The 27,817-nt window shown below is 37.1% G+C and overlaps 1 protein-coding gene across 1 annotated transcript in view; it reads left to right on the top strand.

The window, feature by feature from the left end:
* ITGA8 (integrin subunit alpha 8) overlaps positions 1-27,817 on the top strand; it is a 176,780-nt gene that overhangs the window by 29,548 nt on the left and 119,415 nt on the right. Inside the window, exons 3-8 of the mRNA XM_090266563.1 lie at positions 1,774-1,874; positions 4,680-4,803; positions 19,813-19,874; positions 20,840-20,885; positions 24,069-24,194; positions 25,011-25,055. Coding sequence (XP_090122689.1) covers positions 1,774-1,874; positions 4,680-4,803; positions 19,813-19,874; positions 20,840-20,885; positions 24,069-24,194; positions 25,011-25,055 — 504 coding nt within the window. The remainder of the gene's footprint in view (positions 1-1,773; positions 1,875-4,679; positions 4,804-19,812; positions 19,875-20,839; positions 20,886-24,068; positions 24,195-25,010; positions 25,056-27,817) is intronic.

Genomic DNA, 27,817 nt, shown 5'->3' with positions numbered 1-27,817 from the left:
GGAAGTCTGGCTTTACAATTTACATTTTTAATCAAGTTATACAGTTTAACCTTTTAATAGCAGAAAAAATGTTTCAAGAATCACTCAGGGAGAGTCACATAATCTTCTCCAGTGAAATGAGGCCAAATTTGGAACTGGCTTCTGTCTTTCCCTGTAATCCATTTTCTTCCTCCCAGTAGCATGCTTTTCTTAAGTCCTTTTGGGATCTCCTGTAAGTGTATTTGAATTTTCGAGGTGCTGGTCTTCTTTTCTTTGCTTTTTAGTAGTTTCAAAATCTCAAAACCACCTTAGCACTTTCTCCCTGGGCTTAATCAAAGCCACATTGGCTATCTTCTGAGGTGCTATTAATTTCATTGCCGAGGACCACAAATTACATTATACTTGTATGTCTGTGAGGTCCTTCCCTATTCTCGGACTTACATTGAGTTTATAGGCTTCTAATTATATGACTTCTCAGCTTGTATAGCACTTTCATGCTCACTTATCTCATGTGATCTTTATGACTGTGGTCACTGAGAAAGAAGAAAGGGGAAAGGTGTCTTTAGCCTCATTTTATAAAAGAAATCAAAACTCCAAAAGACTAAATCAATCACCCAAGAGCACCCACTTAATAGTGGCAAGAGCCTTCCACTCTGAGTTCTACGATCTTTTAAGGTTCCGAGATGCAAATAGAAATGTTTATATTTTTTATTTTATGCTGTAATCTGTAAGATCCTTTGCCAATTGTGTGCATTTGGGGTAAGGATTTCCAGAACTTTTTTTTTTAAGCCCAGAAACATCAAAGACATACCATTTTAAAAAAGGAAATTTATTATTTTCTAGTAACATGTCAAAATGTAAAATTCAGATTAAGATTGGGTTTATATAATTTATTCTTTTTTTAAAAGTCTGTAATCATATGTAAACTCCAGGTTAATTGTATGTATATTTTGGCCTCATTTGATAGGAGTTAAAAGTTCATTTTATAATGCATGTATTATAGAGTCAAGGAAGGAAAGTAAAATGCACACCCAAGGAAATACATACCAATGAGATACCCTAGTACAGCTGTCTTTCAAAATTATTAGCTATTACTGATGAAGTTCCAGTTGGATCCATGCAGTTAGAGCCACGTGAGAAATACATTAACTGGGAATCAAGAGTAAAACAAAAAGATAACCTATTTTTTATTAAGACTTGAGGTGTGTTATAATTGGATGGAGTTGCAACCCTGACAACCCCCTTCATGCTGACATCTGCAAACTGTGTATAAAACTGGGTTGAGGTGTTATTTTCTGTGGCTGTGTGGGCAAGTGTTACTCAGTTAAAAACCAAGGCTTTGGGAGTGCTTCATGCTGATTCCTGCTAACCCACGCTGAGGACGCGTGTGCTTCCCTAATTAGGGAGATTCCCATGTGTTTCACTATTGGAAAAGAATTGAAATTCTTTAAGAGCAATTATAAATATTTTGTCTTCGAATTGATACAAATCAATAACAAAAGTACTAATTTGAGACTATCAGAGTCCACATCAGATTCACATAACTTTGAAAATGTCAATTGTGACACGTTGCTTCTTTTAAGTGAAGTGGTGAAATGTTATGTTCAAATGTGTCTTTACATTTGAGTGGTGGTGTTCTAAGTGAAAAACTGTGCTTAGGCTTAGTCAAGGAGAAACATCTCTGCCTATAAAAATTGTTTCTTCAATTACTTTTAACGGATGAATTTATTAATAGATATTTTAATTGGCTACCACGTTTTACAAGTTACTAACAATTGATGTACTTCTTGTCAGACAACAGAAAGATCCGAGTTAATGGAACCAAGGAACCCATAGAGTTTAAATCGAATCAGTGGTTTGGAGCAACAGTGAAAGCTCACCGAGGGAAAGTGGTGGTGAGTACGGGTCCTGGGCTTTGGGTTGCTCTCGGACGTGGTGGACACTGAAATGCTTTCCAGCTAATATTTACGAAAAGCCTTTCATGTAAGAACATGTCAGACTTTCAAAGACAAGCTTATCAGCATTTTGAAACAGAAATTAAGTGCTTAAAAATTAAAGAGTCTATTTTAGCATTTAAAGCCAGAGGAAATAAAGCTTGTTTTCCAGAAGATCAATGAGGTATTTTCAGATATTTCAAAAATGTTAAGTGAGATAGGAAAATAAAAGCTCCACCTTACGGAGGTACATGTAAAGGGCTGATTAAAAATTGACCATAAGAATAGCACTGCTACTATTAGGATTCAGTAAAGGTTAATGTGGCGTCATTGGTCCTTTGAAGGACTAAAAGAAAGCTTTATTTAACAATATAACTACTAGTTACACACTGCTCTGAGTACATTAATATTTTTTAAAGTAAAAAACTTCACTCCCAAATTGCTATTTTTCAGATTTAAAATGCTATGGCTTTATGATTCTATTCTCTTATTATTTCTGAGCAATGATACATGTCTAACTTATTGAGAAATAAATTGTATTAAGCTAATCTGAATTTTTGTTGTTGTTGTGGGAATTTTTTAAACTGTTGGCTTTAATTTCCTTATAACAATAAAGCAATAACTCTGGCTTTTAGGGTTTCTTTAAAGCTGTTAGAATTGTCATTTAATAAGTATCTAAAGAAAACGTCTTGCTTTCTTTGGTGTGTGGTTAACCCCCCAAAAGATTTTGACATGAAGCAGGTAATATATAAAATATAAACAACTCTCTCTAGTTACAAAGCCAGCATTTACAATATGCTCTCTATAGAATGATATTTGAATTGATATAGTTTTCACATTTTTACTCTTTAGTGGTATGTGACATATAAATTACTATTGAAAGCTAATTTCATCTAATAAACTATTTGGGGTTAAAAATTTGGGGAGTTCTATGTTGATTCTTTAAAGTCTTAAACATTTATCTGTAACATAATTGCTATGTATTTATTTGGTATTTGAGGAAGCCTTCAGAATCATTGAAAATAAAATCATACACCATGTTCATAATAAAAGGGTTAATTATGGGGCATACTTACATTTTCAAGGAAAATGCACAGGAAATAGCATAATCTAGAGTATATTCAAGTTTTTTTTTCTTTGAGTGCTGAAACTTAGCAGAACCAAGAATTAAATTCTACTCTGTGTGTCAATTATTAGAACTTCTCATTACTGCAAACAGAAGTATTGTTTTGAAGATCCTGTTATAAAGGGTGTACATACAATATTAAGTTTGGATTGAAGCCCAAATACATCACTTCAGTCTATTTCACATCAGTGTGAAACTGAGGAGATATAAAAAGGACATTTTAGAGCTGACAGCAGGCAAGCACTGGAAAGAAATTTTATGGCATTTAAATGTCCTGTGGTGACAGGGATGGTGAGGCCAGTTGGCCCAATAGGAAACCACCCAGGTGAATGCTTGAGCTGCTCAACACCGCCACCCCACCCCCGTGACTTGTCACTATCCACACCTTAAGTGAAATGTACTAATCACATAACCTGTCAGCTCACTAAGAGCGCCCTAAATTAAGAGACCTTAGATGAGTGAGAGAGTTTATAGGTATCGTCCAAGGCCTCACAATTTATGGAGCAACAAATACAAAAAACTGAAGTTGCAGAAGCACCCTACTTATTTGACAATATAAGTTATCTTTACTTAAAGTAGTTATACCTTGGACTGAATGCCAATTACACATTTGGAACCATGAAAGGAATTTAAACTTGAGACCTGCCTTCACTTTTCCTGCTTTGTTTTAACTGTGATGTCACCAAATTAGGAGTTGAGCTAGTGGTTCCACATTCTAGCAATCGGTAATTCTGTGTCCTTAGAAATGAGCGCTTGAATGATCAGGAACCACACTAGCAAAACAGAACTCAAAAAGGTGCCTGTGTTTTCTCCACACTTATTTTCATGGCCTCTCTCATTCCTAGCAAAATTAATGTTACTTAATTTACTTAAAGCAGATTTCATATATCCTCTTTCGCATTTGATATCCTTTCAAGTAACGTGCTCTTGTTAGAATCTAAGCTTCTGAAGAAGCAACTAGAATATTTCACATGAGTCATGTTTTACTTACTGTGGTTAAAATTAAGTTTTGGTTTACCATGAATAAAAAACAGTAATTGAAAAGTAAACCCAAGAACACTGTGATAAGAGCTTAGTGTATCCAAAAGAAAGTCATTGTTTAAAAAGTCACATAAGATACACCTTTAACAATAAACTAGGGGAATCCACAAAACAGAGGTTTACAAACTTGTCCGCATCCTTTGATTTGAGGATAGTATTTTTAAAGCAGCAATTAGACAAAGAATGGAACTAGTTCTCACTTTAAGGCATCACACTGATTAATTTACTGTTTAAATGACCATTTGCTTTTCTGTAGATCCAGTTTTTTAAAAAAGTATGCGTTCTTTGCTTTGAGGAAATATTGACTTTTGTCAGGTTACTTTTATTTAATTTAAAATCCTCTGGGAGAAACACACATTCCTTTTTATATGTTTAATTTGTTCCAATTCTATGGTGCATTAATGTTAACAAATTGACTCTGGAACTTTAATAAACTATGACTACCGAGGTACTCCTTAGCATACTGGAGGCCAATTAATTTACCTAATAATTAACCTAGTTTGTCACAAATTTAGGTATAGTAATCAGCAAGTCAAATCAAATCATAGTACGAGGAATCTACATTAAAAAAAAAATGTATCGTCTTTGATGTTTCACAGGCTTGTGCTCCCTTGTACCACTGGAGAACTCTTAAATCCACACCAGAAAAGGACCCAGTTGGCACTTGCTATGTAGCAATTCAGAATTTCAGTGCCTATGCTGAGTACTCTCCTTGTCGGAACAGTAAGTAGTTTTTATTCCTTGAAACAAATTTAGCTGAAGAACTTTTTGGTTGTAGACAGTGCACGTAATGTCAAAATGCCATTGTTAAGGAGAATGAAATGGGGGTGGAGATCACTAACAGTCTTACAGGATGTCTTGCTGTGATATGGGGGCCAAGACATGGAATTCTGTTGATCCTCTTATGTGTTTTAGAAAATTTCTGGGTTTTAGATATTTTGCAGTAGAATTGATTGGTTCCTTATTTTAGGCCTTAAGTTCTCAGTTGGTATTCAAAATTCACATGGCAATCTAAGGAATACTGACTGCCCACTTTACCTGTTAATCATAAGAATGGTGTTAGTTAGTGTAAATAATAATAATAGTAGTAGTAATAATAATAGTAACAAAAGTAAAAGGCACCACTTGAAAATGGAGCTAGAGCTGCCATCCAGAGGAACTGCCTTTCCTGTCTTAGGCCTCAAAACTTTACGATGTTATAACAAGGCAACATGCTCTTTGGACTGGACCTAAAGCAACATTGTGTCCCACAGGACTGTTTTCAAAGATAACAAGGAAGCAGATATTATGACTACCTGACTGATGGCTACTGGACTGAAAATTTTAAAAATTGTTTAGAATTAGCATCGCTGTGTTAGCTTATCTGCACTAATAGAAATGCCTTCCTTCCATTTATGTAATCATTCCCCTTCTTTTTCTCATAAATAACCCTTGCCCTTGTCTCCTACTCAGAACACTATTTGTGGTTTTGGCTGAATCAGTAATGCCCAATAGCTATTGTTTTTATCTTAAATAAATGCTTGTCACCTCTCCCTTTGAAAGGCCTTGTCTTTTTAGATTAACGTTGCAAGTGAGCTGCTGTCCAGCTGGAGCTCTCAAGGGCTACTGCTTTCTTTGGCAGCTTGGTACTTGGGTTATCTGCATGATTCCATTTACTCCTTTAGCAATCTAATCCCCACTTTTCTTTTTTAAATTATATTTTATTGATTGTGCTATTACAGTTGTCCCAACTTTTTTCCTTTGCCTCCCTCCAACCGGTACCCCCAATTCCCTCCAGCAATCTTCCCCTTAGTACATGTCCATGGGACATGCATATAAATTCTTTGGCTTCTGCCTTTCCTATACTGTTTTCAACTCCCCCTGTCTATTTTGTACCTATCAGTTATGCTTCTTGATCCCTGTCCCCTTCCTTCATTCTCCCCCTTCCCCTTCCCAGCTGATAACCCTCCAAATGATCTCCATACCTATGACTCTGTTCCTGTTCTGCTTGTTTGCTTAGTTTGTTTTTTAGATTAAATTGTTAATAGTTGTGAACTTATTGGCATTTTAATGTTCTTAGTTTTGATCTTCTTTTCCTTAAATAAGTCCCTGTAACCTTTCATACAATAAGGGCTTGGTGATGATGAACACCCTTTAGCTTTACCTTTCTGGGAAGCACTTTATCTGCCCTTCCTATCTAAATGATAGCTTTGCTGGATAGAGTAATCTTGGTTGTAGGTTCTTACTTTTCATCACTTTGAATACTTCTTGCCAGCCCCTTCTTGCCTGCAAAATTTCTTTTGAGAAATCAGCTGATAGTCTTATGGAAACTGCTTTGTAGGTAACTCTTTGCTTTTCTCTTGCTGGTTTTTAGAGTCTCTCTTTATCTTTAACCTTCAGCATTTTAATTAGGATGTGTCTTGGAGTGGGCCTCTTTGGGTCGATCTTGTTTGGGACTCTCTGTGCTTCCTGGACTTGGTATGTCTGTTTCCTTCACCAAATTAGGGAAGTTTTCTTTCATTATTTTTCAAATAAGTTTTCAATCTTGCTCTTTCTCTTCTCCTTCAGGCACCCCCTATGATTTGAATGTTGGTACGTTTGAAGATGTCCCAGGGGCTCCTTAGCCGATCCTCATTTTTGTTTTTTTGTTTTTTGTTTTTGTTTTTACTTCTTGCTGTTCTGATTGAATGTGTTTTCCTTCCTTATGTTCCAAATAATTGATTTGAGTCTCAGCTTCATCCATTCAGCTGTTGGTTTCCTGTACATTTTATTTCTATTTATTTATTTTTTAAATTTTTAAATTGTTTTTCTTTTACAGTTGTCCCACATTTTCCCTCATTGCTGCCCCTCCACCCTGCCCGCCCCTTCTCCCACAGTCAATACCCACCCCATTGTCCATGTCCATGGGTCATTTATACTAGTTCCTTGACTAGACCCTTCCCTTTATTACCCCCCTTCACTCCCTACACCCTCTTCCCTTGTCATTGTTAGTCTATTCCTTGTTTACATTCCTCTGGTTCAATTTTGCTAATTTGTTTGTGTTGTTCATTAGTTTCCTGTATTAGGTGATATCATATGGTATTTGTCTTTTGGTTCCTGGCTTATTTCACTAAGCATAATTCTCTCTAGTTCCATCCATGTTGTTGCAAATGGTAGAAGTTCCTTCTTTCTTTCTGCTACATAGTACTCCATTGTGTAAATGTACCACAGGTTTTTGATCCACTCATCTACAGAGGGGCACTTAGGCTGTTTCCAGCACTTGGCTATTATAAATAGTGTTGCTATGAACATAGGGGTGCTTAGGTTCTTTTAAATTGGTGTTTCAGGATTCTTCAGGTATAATCCTGGCAATGGAATTGCTGGTTCAAAGGGCAATTCCATTTTTAGGTTTTTGAGAAAAATTCATACTGTTTTCCATAGTGGCTGCACCAGTCTGCATTCCCACCAGCAGTGCACTAGGGTTCCCTTTTCTCCACATTCTCACCAGCACTTGTTGTTTGTTGATTTGTTGATGATGGCCCTTCTGACTGGTGTGAGGTGGTATCTTATTGTGGTTTTTATTTGCATCTCTCTGATGGCTAGTAATGTTTAGCATTCTTTCACATGCACCCTCTGTATGTCTTCTTTGGAGGATTATCTGTTCAGGTCATTTGCCCACTTTTTAATTGGGTTGTCTGTCCTCTTGGTGTTGAGACATGTAAGTTCTTTATGTATTTTGGAGATCAATCCCTTGTCTGAGATATCTTTGGCAAATATGTCTTCCCATATGGTTGGTTCCCTTTTCATCTTGCTGATGTTTTCTTTTGCTGAGCAGGAAATCTTTAGTTTGATGTAGTCCCATTTGTTTATTTTTTTCCTTTATTTCCCTTGCCTTAGGAGATATATCGTTGAAAATATTGCTACATGGGGTCTCTGAAAATTCCCTGCCTATGTTTTCCTCTAGGGCTTTTATGGTATCATGACTTAAATTTAAGTTTTTGACTTATCTTGAGTTTATTCTGGTGTACGGTGTAAGTTGGTGGTCTAGTTTCATTTTTTTTGCATGTCCCTGTCCAATTCTTCAAACACCATTTGTTGAAGAGGCTCTTTTCACTCCATTTTATGTTCCTTCCCCCTTTGTCAAACTTTAATTGACCGTATAGACCTGGGTTTACTTCTGGGTTTTCTATTCTGTTCCATTGATCTATATGTCTGTTCTTATGCCAGTACCAGACTGTTTTGATTACCGTGACATTGTTTGATATCTGGTATTGTGCTTCCTCCTACTGTGTTCTTCTTCCTCAAGATTGCTTTGGCTATTTGGGATCTTTTTTGGTTCCATATAAATTTTTGAAGTATTTGTTCTAGGTCTGTGAAATATGTCATTGGCATTTTAATAGGGATTGCATTGAATTTATCAATTGCTTTGGACAGTATGGACATTTTAATGATGTTGATTCTTCCCATCCATGAACATGGCATATGTTTCCATTTATTTGTATATTCCTTAATTTCTTTCTTCTATGTTTTATAGTTTTCCAAGTACAGGTCTTTTATCTCTTTGGTTAAGTTTATTCTGAGGTATTTTATTTTTCTTGTGGCTATAGTAAATGGGATTTTTTCTAGTCTCTATTTCTGATATTTTGTTGGTTGGTGTACAGAAATGCCTTCAATTTCTGAATATTGACTTTGTACCCTGCTATTTTGCCAAATTTACTTATTAGGTCGAGTAGGTTTTTCATGGGATCTATAGGGTTTTCTATGAATACTATCATTTCATCTGCAAATAATGACAGTTTTACTTCCTTCTTTCCAACTTGGATGCCTTTTATTTCTTTTTCTAGTCTGATTGCTGTGGCTAGAACTTCCAAGACTATGTTGAATAGGAGTGGAGAGAGTGGACATCCTTGTCTTGTTCCTGATCTCAGGGGGAATGCTTTCAGTTTTTGCTCATTGAGTATTATGTTGGCTTCAGGTTTCTCATATATGGCCTTTATTATGTTGAGGTACGCTCCCTCTATTCCCATTTTGCTGAGTGTTTTCATCACAAATGGGTGTTGTACTTTATCAAATGCTTTTTTAGCATCTATTGATATAATCATATGATTTTTGTCTTTCATTTTGTTTATGTGGTGTATTACGTTTATTGATTTGTGAATATTAAACCATCCTTGCATCTCTTTGTACTTGTGTTCCTCTCTGTCTCTCACTGTTTCTTCATCTTCTTAAAACAGTCCCTTTAGCATCTCTTACAATGCTGGTTTGGTGGGGATGTATTCTTTTAGCCTTCTTTTGTCTGGGAAGCTCCTTATTTCACCCTCCATTTTGAATGAGAGCCTTGCTGGGTAGAGTAGTCTTGGTTGTAGGCCTTTGTTTTTCATTGCTTGGAATATTTTTTGCCATTCCCTTCTGGCTTGTAGTATTTCTGTTGAGAAATCTGATGATAGCCTTGTGGAGCGTCCTTGAATGTTATTAGCTGTTTCTCTTGCTGATTTTAGGATTCTCTCTTTGTCTTTGAGTTTTGCGAGTTTAATTATGATGTGTCTTGGAGTGGGTCTGTTTGGGTTCATCTTCATTGGGACGCTCTGTGCTTCTTGGACTTGCTGACATTTTCTCTCATCAAGTAAGGAAGTTTTCTGTCGTTACTTTTTCAAACAGATTTTCTATCCCTTGCTCCTCTTCTCCTTCTGGTATTCCTGTGATACAGATATTATTATGTTTCATGTTGTCCTGCAGCTCTCTTAAAACTTCTTCATTCTTTTTCAGTCTTTTTTTGTTTTGTTGTACACTCTGGGAATTTTTTCCATGTTGTCCTCCAGCTCACTTATCTGATCCTCTGCTTCCTCTAGCCTGCTTTTGACTCAACCTACTGCATTCTTCAATTCAGAAATTGTATTCTGCATTTCCTCCTCACTCTTATTGATAGCTTCTATGTCCTTTTTCATGCTGGTGTAATTCTCAGTAAGTTCCTTGTAGTTTCCCTGGAGTTCTTTGTAGTTTTCTTTGAGCTCACAGAGCTCATTGAGCTTCCCTATAATCCATATTTTGAATTCCATGTCTGATAGTTTGCTTACCTCTATTTCATTTAGCACCCTTTCTGGGGATTCCTCCTTTCCTTTCAATGGGGCATTGTATCTCTGTCTCTCCATTTTTGTGACTCTTCTTGTTTGTCTCTGCTTCTTAGATTGATCTGCATCTCCTGGATCTGCCCTTGGTGGCATTGGATCATGGGCCTAGGCAGTCTGTTGCAAACTACTAGAGATATAATGCCTTTGTCTATCTTCTTTCATTGTTAATCTATTCAATCAGTGATCAGCTGTCAGGCTTAAGTACAAAGAGTGGGGCAGATTAATTCCTGTGGGCACGGCTATTGCTTCCCCTCAGGCTGATGCCACTTGGAGGGGAGTGATCTCCCTGCAGTATGGGGAATGAGACAGCACTGGGACCCAGTTGGCTGCTCCCTCAATTCTCTCCTCAAAGCTACCACCCCAAACTCCTTAAGCATCTCTAGTCCTCTCTGCCCTCCCTCTGCTGGATCTCAGGGTAAATGGGTACCAATATATTTTCAAATGTGATTCCTTTAAGAGCTCTTTGTCTCCAGCTGTTTCTTTAAGGCCAGCAAAAAAAGAAACACCTGCAGCTTTTCACTCTTCAAAGCTGGTTGCTATCTTACTTTTTGCTTTGTTGCTGTAGGCTAGGAAGCATAGCTGGGAGTTTAGACCCTGCCCTTCTCAGGGGGACCCCCGGCTGCTGAGCTGTTTCTCAGCCCCTTCAGCTGCCACTGTGGGAGTCCAGCGAGCCCTTCTGCATCCCTGTACTTTCTGCCAGTCATGTTGTGATGAAGTGGACTTTTCTGCCTGTCTGTGCTTATAAAGCTTCTCTCCAACTAGTGTTCAGTTGTTTATTCCAGGTGATTTCTCCACCATTAATTTGTAATTCCAATTGGTCATGGGAGGAGGTTAGTGTAGCTTTCACTTACTCCTCTGCCATCTTGGATCTCCCCTGTACATTTTATTTTTTATTTCACTTCGTGTAATCTTCATTTCTGCCTGGGTCTTTTTCATGCTGTTGAAATACCCAGTGAGTTCCTTGAGCATCCTAAGAACCACTGTTTTGAATTCTGCATCTGATAGATTGCTTATCTCCATTTTGTTTAGTTCTTTTTCTGGAGTTTTGTTCTCTTCTTTCATTTGGGCCGTATTTATTTGTCTCCTCAATTTGGCCGCCTCTCTGTGTTTGTTTCTATGTATTAGATTGAGCTGCTTTGATTCCCTGTCTTATTAGTGAGGCTTTTGTAGAAAAGTTCACTGGTAAGTTGGATTGGGTGGAGCCTTAGGTAACTGCCAGCCTATGTTGCCTCTTGTGGCTCTGTGTCAGGGAGGGCTCAGAGAGGAAACAATGCTTCTACCTGGTCTCTGGAGTTCTGTCCATGAGGAAGCTGTCTCCCAGCACTTTCCCTGATGCTAGACACTTATGTTTCTCCCTGTATTTCACCTGTGCCCTGCCAGCTGTTACCCTGGTGCTGAAGCCCAGAGGAAATGAGTCTGCATAAGTCCTAAGTCCATTGTGAGCCCTTTGAGAGGAGACTCCTCAAAATTCCAGTTTCTTCCATTGCCCCAAACCCCACTAATTTTTACATCCAGAAGTTATGGGTTCTTATCTTCCTGGTGCTGGAACTCTGGGCTTGGTCTGGTGTGGGACTGGGATCCCTCACTTCCAAGGTATCCCTCTCAATTTTTATCCTCCACACATGGGTGTGGGGCAGCACATTCTGCATCTCCATGTCTCTGTGTCTTTTCGTGCCTCTCTGCGTCTCTGCCCCTCCTACTCATCTGGATGAATGTGACTTCTTTAAATCCTTGGTTGTCAGGCTTCAATAAGCTCAATTTTCTGATGATTCTGGGTGATATTTATTTTGTAGTCTGCTTGTAATTTTTTCTGTGGTTGTGTGAATAGGAAAGCTGTGTTTACCTGCACCTTTATCTTGACCTGAAGTCCTGCATCCTAATCCCCATTTTTCAAAAAGACTCTTTACATGTAGAGTCCTTGTCTCATTTGGCAATTTAAGGAACTTTCTAGGGATGCATCCTTTAAAGTGAGTCTGTGTCCCTGTACCATCTTTGAGGGACTGCTGGTTAATCACTTCATCTTGGTGGCATACCTAAGGACATTGGGACATTATGTCCTCTTGCTCACACTTCCATTTTTTTATGTATTATGTAGGTCATTAGATTTATCAGGAAGTAACCGATGAATTCTTATTCCTTTCCTTAATAATTAGCAAGACCACACTGAGGAAAATAACGTTAGAAAGATCATTCTAATGAATGATTTCAGACTACTGTATTCATGAAAACTCAATTCAAAATTAGATTCCCAAAATTATAAGTAAAATTTCTCTGTTTCAGGAGATATTTTTAAAATGTGAGATTACTTTAGACAAGCTAATGAGCAGATACCAGCAACAAATCAATGAAAATAAAGAATGGATCAGTGATTAACAGAGGGTTAATAAAGAGACTACTGAGATTTAGAGATCTAAATGACTGGGAGTGGAACAGTTAACTTCGATGGTTTTTGGTCAGGATTTTGGCATGAAGAAGATTATAACTTCCTGTTTTAAAATACTAAAATAAATTAGTTACTTCCTTACATCATGACAGGTGTCAGCTGTAAGAATGTCAGTAAAATTAGGATTTTACTTTAATGGTTTATAAAAGGGGTTTCTTGTAGATAATGAAAGTCAATTATGTAATCATTCAACACATGTTTACTGAACCCACTGAACACTAATTATGTTTAGGGAATAAAACACAGAACAATAGAAAACAAGCCCCTATCTTTGAAAAACTTACACTTTATTGGGGGAAACAGATAGAAAACATGTAAATAAGTTCAGATTCTACAATTCCATTTCAGAGTATCTATCTGAAGGAAATGAAATCACTGTCTTGAAAAGACATCTGCCATTTCATGTTTATTACAGCTTTATTTACATAATCTAAGACATGGAAACAACTGAAGTGTTTGTCAATAGATGAATGAATAAAGAAAATGTGGTATTATTACTCAGGCATAAGAAAGGAGGAAATCCTGCCATTTGTGACAATCTGGATGGACCTTAAAGCTATTATGTTAAATGAAATAAGTCAGACAAAGATAAATATTGTATGATCTAATTTATATGCATAATCTAAAAAAAAACCAAATTTATAAATATAGAGAACAGATTGGTGGTTGCCAGTGGTGATGGTGGTAGAGGGAACTAAATGGGCAAATGTGCTGAAAAGGTACAAAGTTCCCATTATAAGATAAATCCTAGGGATGTAATGTACAGCATGGTGGCTCTAGTTAACACTACTATATTATATTTTTGAAAGTTGCTAAGAGAGTAGGTACTAAAATCTCTCATCACAAGAAAAAAATAAAAACTTATATTATGAATATTAACTAAGTTTAGTGTGGTGAACGTTTCACAATCTATACATATATCAAATTATGCACCTTGGATTAGTATAATGTTATATGTCAAGTATATCTCAATACAAAACATTTAAAAAGTAAATAAGTTCCTGATATAATGTCAGGTCGTGAAAAGTGCTATAAAGGAAAATGTAACAAGAGAGAAGGGAGTGACATGGCCTGGGTGGTGAGAGGAGCTTTTGGACAGGATGATGGGAAAGGGCTTCTGTTAGCAAATGACTATTGGAGAAGGAAGTGGGGAGCTTTCCAGGCATGGGCCACAGCAAGGAGAGGAGTACTTTGTGTCGTGTGCCACTGAAGCTCCTCTGTTCGGGCAGAGGTGGTTGTTATTATGCTAAAGAGAAAAGTCAGGTAGAGAGATAAATCAAATCCCTAATTTACCCAGAAAATTCATGGTAGAGCTGAGAGTCAGTACTGAACTTGTTCCTCTGTTTTTACACCTATCCATATCAGAGTTTTCATGACTTACTAAAGATACTTCCCCATAACAGTAAACTATTATAGCTAAAATGCTGAGCCCATCCTTCAGAGGCCTCTTGCTTTGATGATATATTCTTCCAACTAGTGTCTAGGATAATTATTTATAAATCTGGTCACTGCTTTTTGTTCTGTCTCTTTATCTGACTGCCTATATGATGGGAGAGCTCAGATTAAAATACAGCACGTGACATCTAGACTTGTGAGGTAAGAGTTTCAGTGAGTTTGAACTATTATATAAAAATACAAATTATAGTAGGTTTGCATCTGGAGTTACATGGACACATTATGATGCCAACTGATGTACTATTTATTTTCCTAAATAAAAAAATAGCTGGACAGAGTCAAAAGTGGAGTTTATGTTGAGTTGCAGAATAGCTAAATAAATGGCCAAGAATTCTTTCAACTCTAGTACACATCCATAGTTTTTACATGCTCATGATCTCTGTCTAACCATGAATATTTCTTCTTCCTCCAGTCCACCCAGGGAGCAGACTTCCTGTCCTCCTCAGGAGTTCACAGTTCATTAACACAAAGCCAGCTTGTTCATGAGCATATGGTCCATCTCACAGAACAGGAACATCAGCAATATTATTTTCCAAAGAGAATTTAAAGAACGCTCTCATGTTCATTTCATTCCACAAACCCCCTCCACTAATATTGTGAGCAATGTGGGCACTAACGGGCTCATTCATATTAATGGCATGCTGACAGATCTTATGGTCATTCATAAATCTGGTGGGGATGGTTTACACACACCCTTTGTTCTACTTTGGAAGCCAACATAGAATAGTGAATGATCAGCATGATTCCCTGGATTCCTCAGTTCACCCTGGGACATAACTATAAAGTTTACAGATACTCTAAAGTTCCAGGAAGAAAGATTCCTTCAGCTCTCATGAACTATAATTCTAAGAGAGAAAATTACTTTGTGAAAGAAAGAACCCCACGTTTTATTATGATCACCACCTAAAATAAACATTGGGAGGTGGTTATTTTCTCAATGAGTTTATGAACAATTCTCTTAATTGTTTCCGTTTCCTATTTTGAAACATGGTCATATTTCTCTTCTTTAGAATAATTTACAATGTTAAGAATAAAAATGTCAGTTACTTTTCAAAAGGATTTTTAGAAAATTTGTGCATTAAAAATATGTCTGAAATGTATTCAAGGTTGCATGTGTGTTTATATAATTATATATCATTTATTCACATATACTTATGGATGTATACAAGTATTTACACACATGAACTTCTAATGGTACATAGATATTTGAGGTTACAGAGGTGAGCTTAGGAAGCTTTATAGCATTCATTACTATAAAGCATAAAATACAGTTATGAAAAACACATTTTGTTAAAATACACTGTAAGGTGTCATCCATATAAAAATTTGTTAAAAGGGTGGGGTAAAGATGGTAGTGTGAGTAAATGCAGTACTTGCATCTAGCCAAACCACACCAAAGTTACAACTTAACTACAAAACAGCCATCATTCACAACCACCTGAAATCTAGCTGAATGGAAGCCCTACAACTAAAGACATAAACAAGAAATGACATAGAGACTGGTAGAAGGGTCAGAGATACAGAGTATGCTGGTCCTACACTTATGTGTGGTGGATAAAAATCAAGAGGGATACCTTTGCTGCAGAGGTCTCAGCTGAGGAGCAAGAGGTCCCAGCCCCATACCAGGACCCCCAGCTCAGGGATGTCCAGTGCCAGGAAGAGAAGTCCTCACAACTTCTGGTTGTAAAAACCAGCGAGGATTGTGGCTGAGGAAGACTGAGGGCTGTTGGAGTCCCAGGTGTTCCTCTTAAATGGCCCCCACATGAAGTCACTTGGACTCATTCATTTTGAGCTCCACTGACAGGGCAGTGGCTCAAAAGACACCAGGTACATACAGAAAGGGACTGAATTATCTGGCTTAAGGGCAAGTGCCAGAGGGGCAGCCTTCTCCCAGAGAGAAATGCTAGCAAAGGTCACTGTTCCTTTTCTGAGCTCTTCCCCTACAGACCTGGCAGGTGGGAACCATATTTGAGTCTCCATCAACCTGGCTATCACTTGCACCCTGCTCTACTCCCTGAGACCCTCCCCCACCCAACTGGCAGGCCCACCCAAATTGTTTTCAGTGGCTTTTCCGTATGAATGGCCTCTCTTGGCTCATGCTTCAGACTTTCCTAAAATCTCTCAAACAAGTAGCATCTGGCCTTGATATGTCTGGTACCTCTCACTAAGTGGCCCCAGAACAAGCACTAGCAGCAGTTGGCCTTGGTTCACAGCTTTGCCTTTTCTGAGTACCTCCAAGCCTAGCACAGGGAGCAGCCATCTGCAGATTACTTTGCAGCTTATGCTGGGTAGCCCTGGGAAGCACACAAGCAGTGGCTGATCCTAGTCTGCATTTCCTAGGAGGATCCAGAGTCAGTGTACTCAGTGGACAGCTTCAGACCATGTCAAAGTATGACCTAACTACCTCCACACATGACAGGGTCAAGGGGTGAATTCAGCAGGAGCTAGAGCCCCACTGAAGTAAATCCTGCTCCATGGGCTGAGCAGCCTCAAAGTTGATCCTCCACAATGGTCAGAGCCAGTTTTTGCAGCCAACTGGCTTGGGATAAACCCCTCCCATTAACATGTCAACAGCAAAAAGACTCAACTACAAGAGGAGTGTGTACAAAGCCTACACTGGGTAGGGGGATGAGGTGCACCTGGAGTGCCCACTGAATTCTATAGGACACCTACTACATTAGGCCACTCTACCAAGCTTGGGAGATGTAGCAACTCTACCTAATACATAGAAAGAAACACACAGAGACTGCCAAAATGTGACAAAGAAACATGTCCCAAATGAAAGAACAGAATAAAGCTCCAGAAAAATAACTAGACAAAATGGAGACAAGCAATCTACTAGATGCAGAGTTCAAAACACTGGTTATAATGATGCTCAATGAATTTAGGGGAGAGTAAAATAACTTAGGGTGAACTTCAACATCATAAAAAAGAACATGGAAACCAAAAAAAGAACCTATCAGAAATGAAGGATACACTAACTGAAATGAATAATTTACAGGGAATCAACAGCAGAGTAGCTGATATAAAGAATCAAATCACCAATTTGAAAAATAAGGGAGCAAAACACACCCAATCAGGACAGCAAAAAGAAAAAAAAGAATAAAAAATGAGGATAGGGTAAGGAGCTTCTGGGACAACTTCAAGCATACCAAGATTTACATCATGGTGGTACCAGAAGGAGAAGAGAGAGAACAAGAAATTGAAAACCTATTTGAAACTATAATGACAGAAAACTCCCCTAACCTGGTGAAGGAAATAGACATACAATCTAGGAAGCACAGAGAGTCCCAAAAAAGATAAACCCAAAGAGGCCCACACTATGACACATCATAATTAAAATGCCAAAGGTTAAAGGCAAAGAGGATTTTTAAACAGTAAGAGAAAAGCAGTTAGTTACCTATAAGGGCACTCACATAAGACTGTCAGCTGATTTCTCAACAGAAACTTTGCAGTCTGGAGGGATTGACAAGAAATATTTCAAGTGATGAAAAGCAAGATCCTACAGTGAAGACTACCTACCCACCAAAGCTATCATCTAGAAGTGAAGTACATATAAAGAGCTTCCCAGACAAGAAAACGATAAAGGAGTTCATCACCACCAGACCAGTATTACATGAAATATCTAGGGGTCTACTTTAAGAAGAAGAAGAAAATGATCAAAGATATTAACAATAAAATGACAATAAATACATATCTATCAACAATTATATCTAAAAAATAAAATAAGTGAGCAATCAGAACAGAAACAGACTCAGAGATACAGAGAACATTTTAATGGTTGCCAGATGGGAAGAGGAGTTGAGGGATTGGGTGTAAAAAGGGAAGGAGTTAAGAAGTACAAATTGGTTGTTACAGAATAGTCATGGGGATAGAAAATATAGCATAGGGAATATAGTCAATAATATCCTAATAACTATGTATGGTGTAAGATGGGTACAAAATTTATTGGGATGATCACTTAGTAAGTTATATAATGTCTAATCACTGGGGTGTAAACCTGAAACTAATATAATACTATATGTCAATTGTAATTGAAAAATAAAAAATTGCTTAAAGAAAATGTAAACATTTGTTATGAGGGTAAATCACATGTTAACTGTTTTTAACATACACACACACATACACACACACACACCAAACAGCAAAAAGCAAGAAAGCCTTGGCCAGGTGGCTCAGTTCAGTTGGTTGGAGTGTCGTTCCATATACCAAAAGTTTGTGGGTTTTATTCATGGTCAGGGCACATACCTAGGTTGCAGATTCAATCCCTGGTAGGGGCGGATATGAGAGGCAACCTATCAATGTTTCTCTCTCAACTCAATAAACATATCCTTGGGTGAAGATTAAAAAAAAAAAATCAAGGAACACAAGGAATCTTTTGCTGGTGATGGATGTTTCTTTCTTTTTCTTTTTTTTTTTTTTTTTGTGGTGGTGATATCATGGGTGTATGTATATTTCCCAAATCACTAAACTGTAAACATTAAAATGTGCAATTTTTTATATATTAAGTACACCTTAATAAAGCTGAAAAGAGAATTTAGCTTAAAAATACACAAAACATTAATTGTCATTTGAATTAAAAACAGATATTATCATCCAAAAAAGCCCCACAGTCCATGAGGTAGAAAAGTATTTTAAAATATAAAAGGAGCATCTGGAAAGAATGGCTGATGACAATGCTAAAATTAGCTAAGTAATAACAAAAAAGAAAGAAAGAAAAAAGAAAAATAAACAGAAAACATTCTAGGAAAAGCTGGAAAGACCAGGTCCATTGAAAAAGCTTTTGGAAGAGGCACATGCCCAACCTGTAAATCTTTCCTCTGATGATGTACATTTCCTTTCCTATCCCCTTATTGTGGTTTCCACCCAGGAATATCCTTTGAGAAAGAAGTAATTATTTACATGTTTCTATCTAACCATATAAAGATTGAGATCACCCCTACGGACCTACATTTTAGTTTTAATCTAAGCACTTAAAAAGTTGTAGGAAATTCTTTTAAAGTACAAGTGGCAAGTAGTAAATTCCTGATCCGAATGTCCTAGAGACTTTTATAACAATATCCAGAGAATCTGCATGTTGGACAGACCATAGTTTAAAAAACTGTACTATAAGGTCCTATTGGGCATCCAGTTAGTGAATTGTGTTGGATAGAGTACAAAAGAAGCCATTACTGGAGAGTTTTCTCTTTGTGAACACTAGCATTGCAATGACCCGTGAGATTCATTGTAACCAGAGATAATGCAATTTCCAAATTGACCTTAATAATGAAAATTGAATATTTTAAAGTTTATTCTCTATTAGGGATTATCAAAATTGAAATTCTGTTGGTGACCCCAGCAGAAGGCATCCACCCAGGTGAACACCTGTAGCTCCCCCTTTCTCAGCTGGACACTGCCCTTTAGGAATGACAGTCTGGCTTCACTAGGAAGGTGCAGGCTACACAGAAACACCCTCCTCCCACTTGGAATATATTCGAGAAATGGAGCTTTTATTTCTTCAAACAAACGTGAACTGTAAAACCCAGTATAATAACTCCAGGAGACATTCTTCCTGTTGATATTATTATAGAATGACAATGATATTTGGAACAAGAAACATATTAAAATATATTTGTTTAATAAGTTACTTGGAATGGATTGAGAAATAAATACAAATCACATATTGACAATTTTAAATTTAGAAGTCTATAGAGAAAACAATGGACTATCCTGAATTGATTATTAAAGTATATATTTTGATCATTCTAGGTAATGCTGATCCTGAAGGCCAGGGTTACTGCCAAGCAGGATTTAGTCTGGATTTTTATAAGGTGAATTCCTTTGGTCTCAAAGCTTCTAATGTTTACCTTATTTGTTTTTTGGGGGGTTTTGTTTGTTTGTTTGTTTGTTTTCTTTTTTTTTACCTTCTGCCTCTCACTCCCACTCCCAACCCCAGTAACCACCACCAACAAAAAGAACCTTTAGGTATACACCTAGCCTCTTTTGGCAACTTCTTTAATTTTTTTGTTTATTCTTTACTTCTATTAAAGTAATCTATGCACATGATGGTCTATTAAAATAGTACAAAAATACATATGATTAAAAACACCTTGACATTTTTATGCTTCTGAAAAGCTCACAATAATATGTAAATTATTTTATCCCTTCACTCTAATGGACCGATTAGATTTAACATGTATTAAAATTCACATATCCTTTCACAAAATTAAAAGCAGAGATCTCTAGTAAGAATATAGGAGGCCAAGATTCTATAGTTTTACAAATAGTATAACTTTCATCAACATCTTGAAGAATGCAGAGTATAGAAGGTGGGGTTGTAAGTAAGAGAAAATTTGCATTTGCTAGTTTGGAGTTTTGCTATCTCCTGGGAAAGGTGGGTTGGCAAATATATGGAAAAAATAGGCATTATTGTGGCCTTGAGATAAATAGAAACTGAATGTTTATTTTATTGCCAAAGCTCAAAAGATCATGTCTGCTAAATTGCACATTAAATATGTAGCTATTTTGCTTACCTATGGCAGTGCCAAAAAACTGAAATCATATATTCTCAGGGGAGAGAATTCAACTCACCTAATTAAGTCAAACTAAAAGTATATAACACGCTAAATAATTGAAAGCAAAAAAGGAAAGAAAATGACTCATATAAAGGCCTCTTTTAAAAATTGTGTTTTTTATGTACAACAAATTGTTAGAGCAATGCTTATTAACAATGATTTACCACCTTTTAAAAAAATCTGTTTTTCTTTTCCAATTTGTTGCTGTTTCTTTTTTGTAGAATGGAGACCTTATAGTTGGAGGACCTGGAAGTTTTTATTGGCAAGGTAGGTTCTGTCAGCAGAGGGCATGCACATTTGCTGTCACTAACAAGCATCGAAGCAGAGTAACATCAGATACTGACCTTTTATTATGCTAATTTCATGTCTATAGTCATAGTTTCTAGGTGAATGAAGTTTTTCAGTTTGTACTTTGTTATACAGTTGCAACTTAATTTATTTATTCCCAAACTGTTTACTGAGGCTATGCCAGGCTTTGTGCTAGATGCTGGGGACACAACAATGAGTAAAGTCAGACATTATTCCTGCCCTCATAGGGGTTACTATCTAGGGAAAGATGCTGGCTTTAAGCAAATACTCACACATGTACTAAAGAGCCCCAGACATGATAACTCACTGTGAAGGAAAGGTGTGTCAAGATAGGGCCATGAGAGCACAGGAGGCTCCTCCAGGATGGCAGTCTGCAGGTGTGGCCTCTGCGCACTGGCAGACAGAGAGCTGGAATATAACCTATGCTCTGCTTAGTAGGGAAACCTGAATTCAGAGAGGATGGCTTTCTCTTGTAAAGGTGTTACATAGGTCAACTAATTTGGAAGCAGACAACCTTAAACTGAGATGTGAACCCTGAGTAGGAGGTAGTAACTAGGTGAAGAGAGGAGAGACTGCATGAAAATGATCTTGCAGGATATTTGGTCTGGTCCAAAATGTCTATGAAGACATTTGATCTATGTCAACCCATCTGGCTAACCCCAGGTGTCTGAAAATAACTTACATCACTTGCATATTGGTAATAACTGAAGCCCTAGTTATGGACAGGATACCCAATGAAAGATTACAGAGAATATAGACTGAACTTTGGCTGTAATGTTTAGGATAAAGATAGAGTAGAATCTGAGAGAGATGAATGATTGAGTGAGGGTTCTATTTTTATTGCAAGAGACCTGATGATGTTTAAAACCTAATGGAAAAGATACCGGAGAGATGAATTTATGATAAAATTTTATATGATATTACTGTTAAGCTTAATTCACTCATATGCAGCTATGAACATCGAATAATTAACATTTCAGTCTTTAAAAATTATTTTGCAAACTAAAAACAATTAGGTTATGCAGTGGATGGATATAAAATTAAAATTATGTGTATTTAAAAAGATTGTTTTCTAATTCACTTAATTTCATGTAATTCTTCTCTTAAATTGAAAAAATGCCTGATACAGATGATTTGCTGAAAGTTAGCCATATCAAGGAGATAGAGAAGCATTTGTCTGAGATAGATAATTTAAAATTTATTTAGTCTTAAGGTTATAATGTTTATAGAAGCAGCTGGAGGAAACAGCAATGGCACTGTGTATGTGAGAGGAGGGAAGAGAGTATTTAGCTTTAACCTAGAGAAATTGGCAAATTCTACAGACATTGTTCAGAAATCCATGAGTAAATACCATTGTCTTAATGTAAGAACAGTCATTTCAGACACAGTCACTTGGATGTATTTATGGCCTACTTTGACAGTTTTATTCTTTTTGGACTTCAGACAAGAATGTGGGAATTACGTGTGAATTCTCAAAGAATAAGTTGGCTTTAAAATCAATATTAAATGTTAGTCTCTTGAAAACATTCCTCCATTTTTCTCCCAAAGAGCATGAGATCACACTTTTTCCTTAGATGTCCACAATAGATATGGGAAGGCATAAAAACTTTGTTGGAAAATGGCTGGCCATCTTTTGGATTTCTGTTCATTCCAATCAGTATAAGCATATTTCGAGGCTCGTGCTAGCAACTATATGTAGGAGAGATTAACCAGTGTTCTGATCATATCAATGTTGCTGGCTATGGATTCCTTTTTTTTTTTTCTAAAATTCTGGACCTCACTGGGCAAAGCTGCTTCCCACTGTCAATTATTATGCTATTGTTACAGAGCAAAAGGGGGTTCTTTCACATGGCGCCTTGGTGTAAAACCCAGCAACTAGTGTTGAGGAAAATGTCTTTATTTACAATATTCCAACCTGGGGAGGACAGTGAGCACTTCAGCTCAGAGCCCTGTTCTCCCACAGGACCCAGCACTTCCCTTGCTCCCCAAAAGGCTAGAAGCCAAAAATATGCCCAGAAGTTCCCCATTCCTTATCTGTCAGCTGTCTTCTTCAGGATTTGGGGTATGATGTCATTAGCCTCCGTGTAACAGTCCAGGAAAACATGTGCCTTGTTGCACTGGATCACGCATGGTTCTCCCTTTGCCCTTTCAAAGCCACATGGTATTCTCCTCTGCCCTCCTTGCAAACAGTGTGGATCTCCTTTCCTTCTCTTAAAGCTGCATGGAGATTTCCTTTTCTTAAAACCGCAGAGAGAACCTAGCTAAAAGGTCTGCCACCTATTTTTAATACCCTGACTGCGTCCAGTTCTGACCATTCACAGAACATTGCACAGGCTCTGTGTGCTTTTTCCATACCATCCCATGGTCCAAAACCCCTCCTATATTCTTGGGGACTTGGGAGTATCAAAGCCATTTGTGTAACAAAGACACTAGCCACTAGCCACAGGCATGTGAAGGCATTTTAAAAGTTGTTTCCTTTTCCCCATCCCCCAATCCACAGGCTCTGGGAATTTTGGGGCACCCCCACTCTGTAACACTATATCTATACACTTTAGTATAAAAAGTAAATGGTTCAAAGATTTTGTAATTTTTTTCCTTTAATGTAGCTGTTTCACAATCTCTTAATCAAATGACTTAGATTTAAAATATCTGTATTTTAGGGGAACACAAAAAGTCTAATTAGAATGCCAATGGAGATCTACAGTGTAAAGCCAGATATCCTAAGGGGAAAACCACCAAGTGATCTTCAGAATACGCTTAAGCTTTTGGGCCTCAGTCTTCTGTGAATAAGAAGTTGTAATTGGGCTAGAATGATATCAGAGCTAGAGAATGTTTCTTCTAGCTAGAATGTAATCATAAATTTTGCCTACAGGTGTCTTCACTCTTAGATGTTTTTGTCATTTGAAGGTAGAGGGACTATATATAGTGAAGGAAGACATACAATGTATAGTTCATCTGTGGCTCTTGTAACAGCATGGAAAGCTCTCCCAGCTGTAACCAACTTCAATTTGCAGCTCTCATGGCAGGCAAGAAAATCCATCACTGAAAATGCAGGCACTTTCGTGATCTTTTTTAAAAGAGGATGTGTTGTTCAGATATTCAGACATTATTCAGTTAATTTATTGATTTGTTTGAGTGCAGGTCAGGTGATCACTGCCAGTATTGCTGACATCATTGCAAATTACTCATTCAAGGATATTCTAAGGAAACTGGCTCGAGAAAAACAGACGGAAGTGGCTCCAGCTTCCTACGATGATAGTTACCTCGGTGAGATCCATTGCTCAAGACACTTGTTTCCTCAAAAGACACACATATTAAATGTGTGGACATGTTTTATTCCTCAGTCACCTAATATTATTTGGCATCTTATGCAAGTTTTCTATTCTTATTAGCTTAGATGGACTCTGAACTTGCTTTTCTTTTGATTCAGCCATGATACATAACCTACATGACTTGACAGATATTTTTTTAATCCTCACCAGAGGACATTCTTTCATTGCCTTCAGAAAGAGCAACAGCCAGAGACTTTCCGGTTGCTAGAATGTTTGACCATTCATTATGTGCAAACTACACAATGTCATTCCACTACTGTTGTTTGCCACCTGTGGTACCCTAATTGGCATTTTGACAGATGGATGCCTTTAAAAAAATAGTTATGTTTTGTGATCTCACCTCATATTAGAGCTAAGTGAAATTTATGGGAAACCATCATTAAGTGAATTAGGAATTAGGCCTTGTTGGTGATCAGAAATAGCAAAATCTGAGCACAAGGGATACCGTTCAGAGTATCATGTTTGATAATGGTGAATCGGTGACTTTAAAATGTAATGGTCCCCAATTGTACTTTAAAGTGGGTTGTGAAGCATTCCAGACTCTGTGTTGCTACACTCAGGAATATTGTGCTTCCAGGATTTAGCACAAAAGTGTTCATAGTTTCCCTTTATAGAACCTTAAACTTTGATGTTACAATATTTGTTGAGATTTTGGTACAAAGCAATACTATGGTAGGTCTTTCATTTTTCTAGATATATAGCTCATTTATTTGTAAAGCATTTAAACATGTAATTTTTCCCTTTAAAACAGGATATTCAGTTGCTGCTGGGGAATTTACAGGAGACACTCAGCAAGGTGAGAGACATTGTTGAATGTAGGTCATTTATAAAACATGGGGAAAGGTAAAAATGACTAAAAAGACCTTTTACAAATGTAATTTTCTTTGCTACACTAAATGTATATAAATGGAATCCCAGAATGTATATGATATTTTGTAGAAAAGCAAACTAATACACTTTGGCACAGATTTTTAAGACTCAAAGAATTTCATATGAATGAATACCAATCTTTATGCGATCTAGTTAAGCAGTAAAAAATTAATCTTGTGGTCCCATGTTATGAATAAGAAAAATACAGACGATTAAATGACTTACACAAAAGCCATGCTGTTAGTGACACCTCAAGTGCAAGGAATCAAGATCCCTCCTATTAATTTCTGGGATCTCATATTGGACATATTCAAACTAAGCTCCCCACCCAACAACAACCCATTACCTCCACATTATTTCCTCTTTCTCTTTGGACATGGCCAAACCCAAAGTAACAGAACACACTAATCTCTGTCTTCATGTAGCCCCTCACCTTCTGTCTTCTAGGTCTCAACCCTCTGATTCTGTATCTACCCTCATCTTCCAGGGGCCAAATGCTACTTTTTCTTTTGAGGCCAATTTTAAATATTATCTCCAGAAATCCTTCCTTACCTTTCTTCTTTAAACTCCTGTATCAGGCCATAATCAGTGTGGCTCTGTTGGTTGGGTGTCATCTCACAAAGTGAAAAGTCTCCAGTTCAATTCTTGGTCAGGGAACATGCCTGGGTTGTGGGTCCACTCCCTAGAAGTGGTGTGGATGAGAGGCAACTCATCACTGTTTCTCTCTCACATCAATGTTTCTCTCCTTCTCTTTCAATCTCCCTTCCCCTCTCTCTAAAAATAAATAAAATCTTAAAAAAAAATGAACTCCTATATCATCTCATTTTTCCTTCTACTAAGGCATTTACCATTTATGCACTCATCAAATATTTTTGAGCACCTACTACATGCCAGGCTGTGTGTTGAGTGTTAAGCACACAGAGGTGAACTTAATCCCAGAGTTTATTGTCTAGGGTGGCTGACAGACATTAAACAATGAATACAAAATGCCTGATTAAAACTTGTAGTAAGTTAGGGTAAAGTTCTAAACACAGAACTAATCACATTCATGAGGACTCTACCCTCATGACCTAGTCACCTTCCAGAAAACCCATCTCCTAATATCATCACATTGGGAATTAGTTTTCATCACATGAATTTCTGAAGATACAAACATTTAGTCCATAGCAGTACCTATCATATATAAGACAATAAATGGTAGTGTTAATTTACTAGTAAAATTTATTGAGTACCTCAATTATCAATCAATATTTGCCATTCTCTACCTTGTCTCATATGAACATTAACTGCCTTTCACTAATGTGTTTTGTAATTCACAAATAATTAAGAGTAAATTAAAGATGGCCATCTTTAGGAATCATCACAGCTCTTTTAATAGTTTCAACTTGACAAGACATACAAAGCAGAAATTAATGAAGAATGTTTTTGCTGTTAGATACAGGTTGAAAACAGGCATCTATTTTTTCTTTTAAAAGAGCATTTTTCATTTGAATACAAGCTAATTATTAAAGACCCTCTCTTTCTATCATGTTTTTCTTCAAGATACTAAAAGACAATCTATTGTGGTGGTTAAAAGCCTGGACTTCAGAGCTAGACCACTTGGGTTTAAACTCTGACTTTGCCACTTACTAGCTCTGTGACCTAGTTACCTAACATCTCAGTGCCTCCACTCCTTTATTCCTAAAATATGGACAATGATGATGATAGTATCACCTACATCATCACATTCTTGCAAGGATTTACAAATTAATCCTATATATTCATAGAACAGTGCAATGCCCGATACATAAAAATACCATTTAGATATTAGCTGTAATCAGAAAGAATCTTTGGATTAGGAGCCATCAGAGCTGGAATAAATATCACCTTTATGAAAGTTAGATCTTACAATCATTTAGTGATTTAGCAAAGGAAACTGCAAAATGTGCCAAATGATTTTTAAATGTGGCATTAGGGCTCTCTATTGGAAAGCTCTCCAGACGAGCATTCAGTTCAGACCCAAAGAAATTAATTATGATGCATGACAGCTTATCATAGGAAAAGATGAAGGAAAATCATAGTCGTTTTCCAAAGGATCTCAGAAATATCTAGAGAATGGATCCAAATTTTCAGTGATTTACAAATATCTAAAGTAAAGGCATTACCAGAGATCATAATGCGTTCATCAGACCACTCAAAGTCCAAGACTGTTCACTATTTACTTAATTAGACAGGAAGGAGTGGGAATTTTATGCAAAACAGTGAGCAACTTGATGTCCTATAGATGAGAGATTCCTAATACTGGATCCTTGAACTCTAGGTGGTACATGGATGAACCTCATGGAATTCGAATGCTCAGAAATTATATGCAAACTTTTGTATGTATGTGAATTTTTCTGGTGAGAAGATCCGTAACTTTCATCTAATCTTCAAGTGTGTTCATGATTCAAAAAAGGTTAAGATCCTCCATTCTCATTTTAGAGTGAGATGAGGTGAGCTAATGCCCAAGGAAGTGATCTGGTCCTACTGAATCCTGGGATAGTCATTTGATGTGATGGAAAGAATATTGACTTTGCTGCCAGTTCTTGTGTTCTGCTAGTCACCAATTATTACGGTGACTGGACCTTTCTAATCCTCAGTTTCCCAACCTGCCAAAAAGGGATATGAATGACTACTTTTGAGAGGTTAAATTAGAGAAATACTATAAAG

The sequence above is a fragment of the Furipterus horrens genome, unplaced genomic scaffold (genome assembly GCF_987537825.1).
Source record: "Furipterus horrens unplaced genomic scaffold, mFurHor1.1.pri manual_scaffold_2, whole genome shotgun sequence".
Lineage (NCBI taxonomy): Eukaryota > Metazoa > Chordata > Mammalia > Chiroptera > Furipteridae > Furipterus > Furipterus horrens.
The sequence above is the reverse complement of the archived record's forward strand: the minus strand, read 5'-3'. Positions and strand labels throughout refer to the sequence as shown.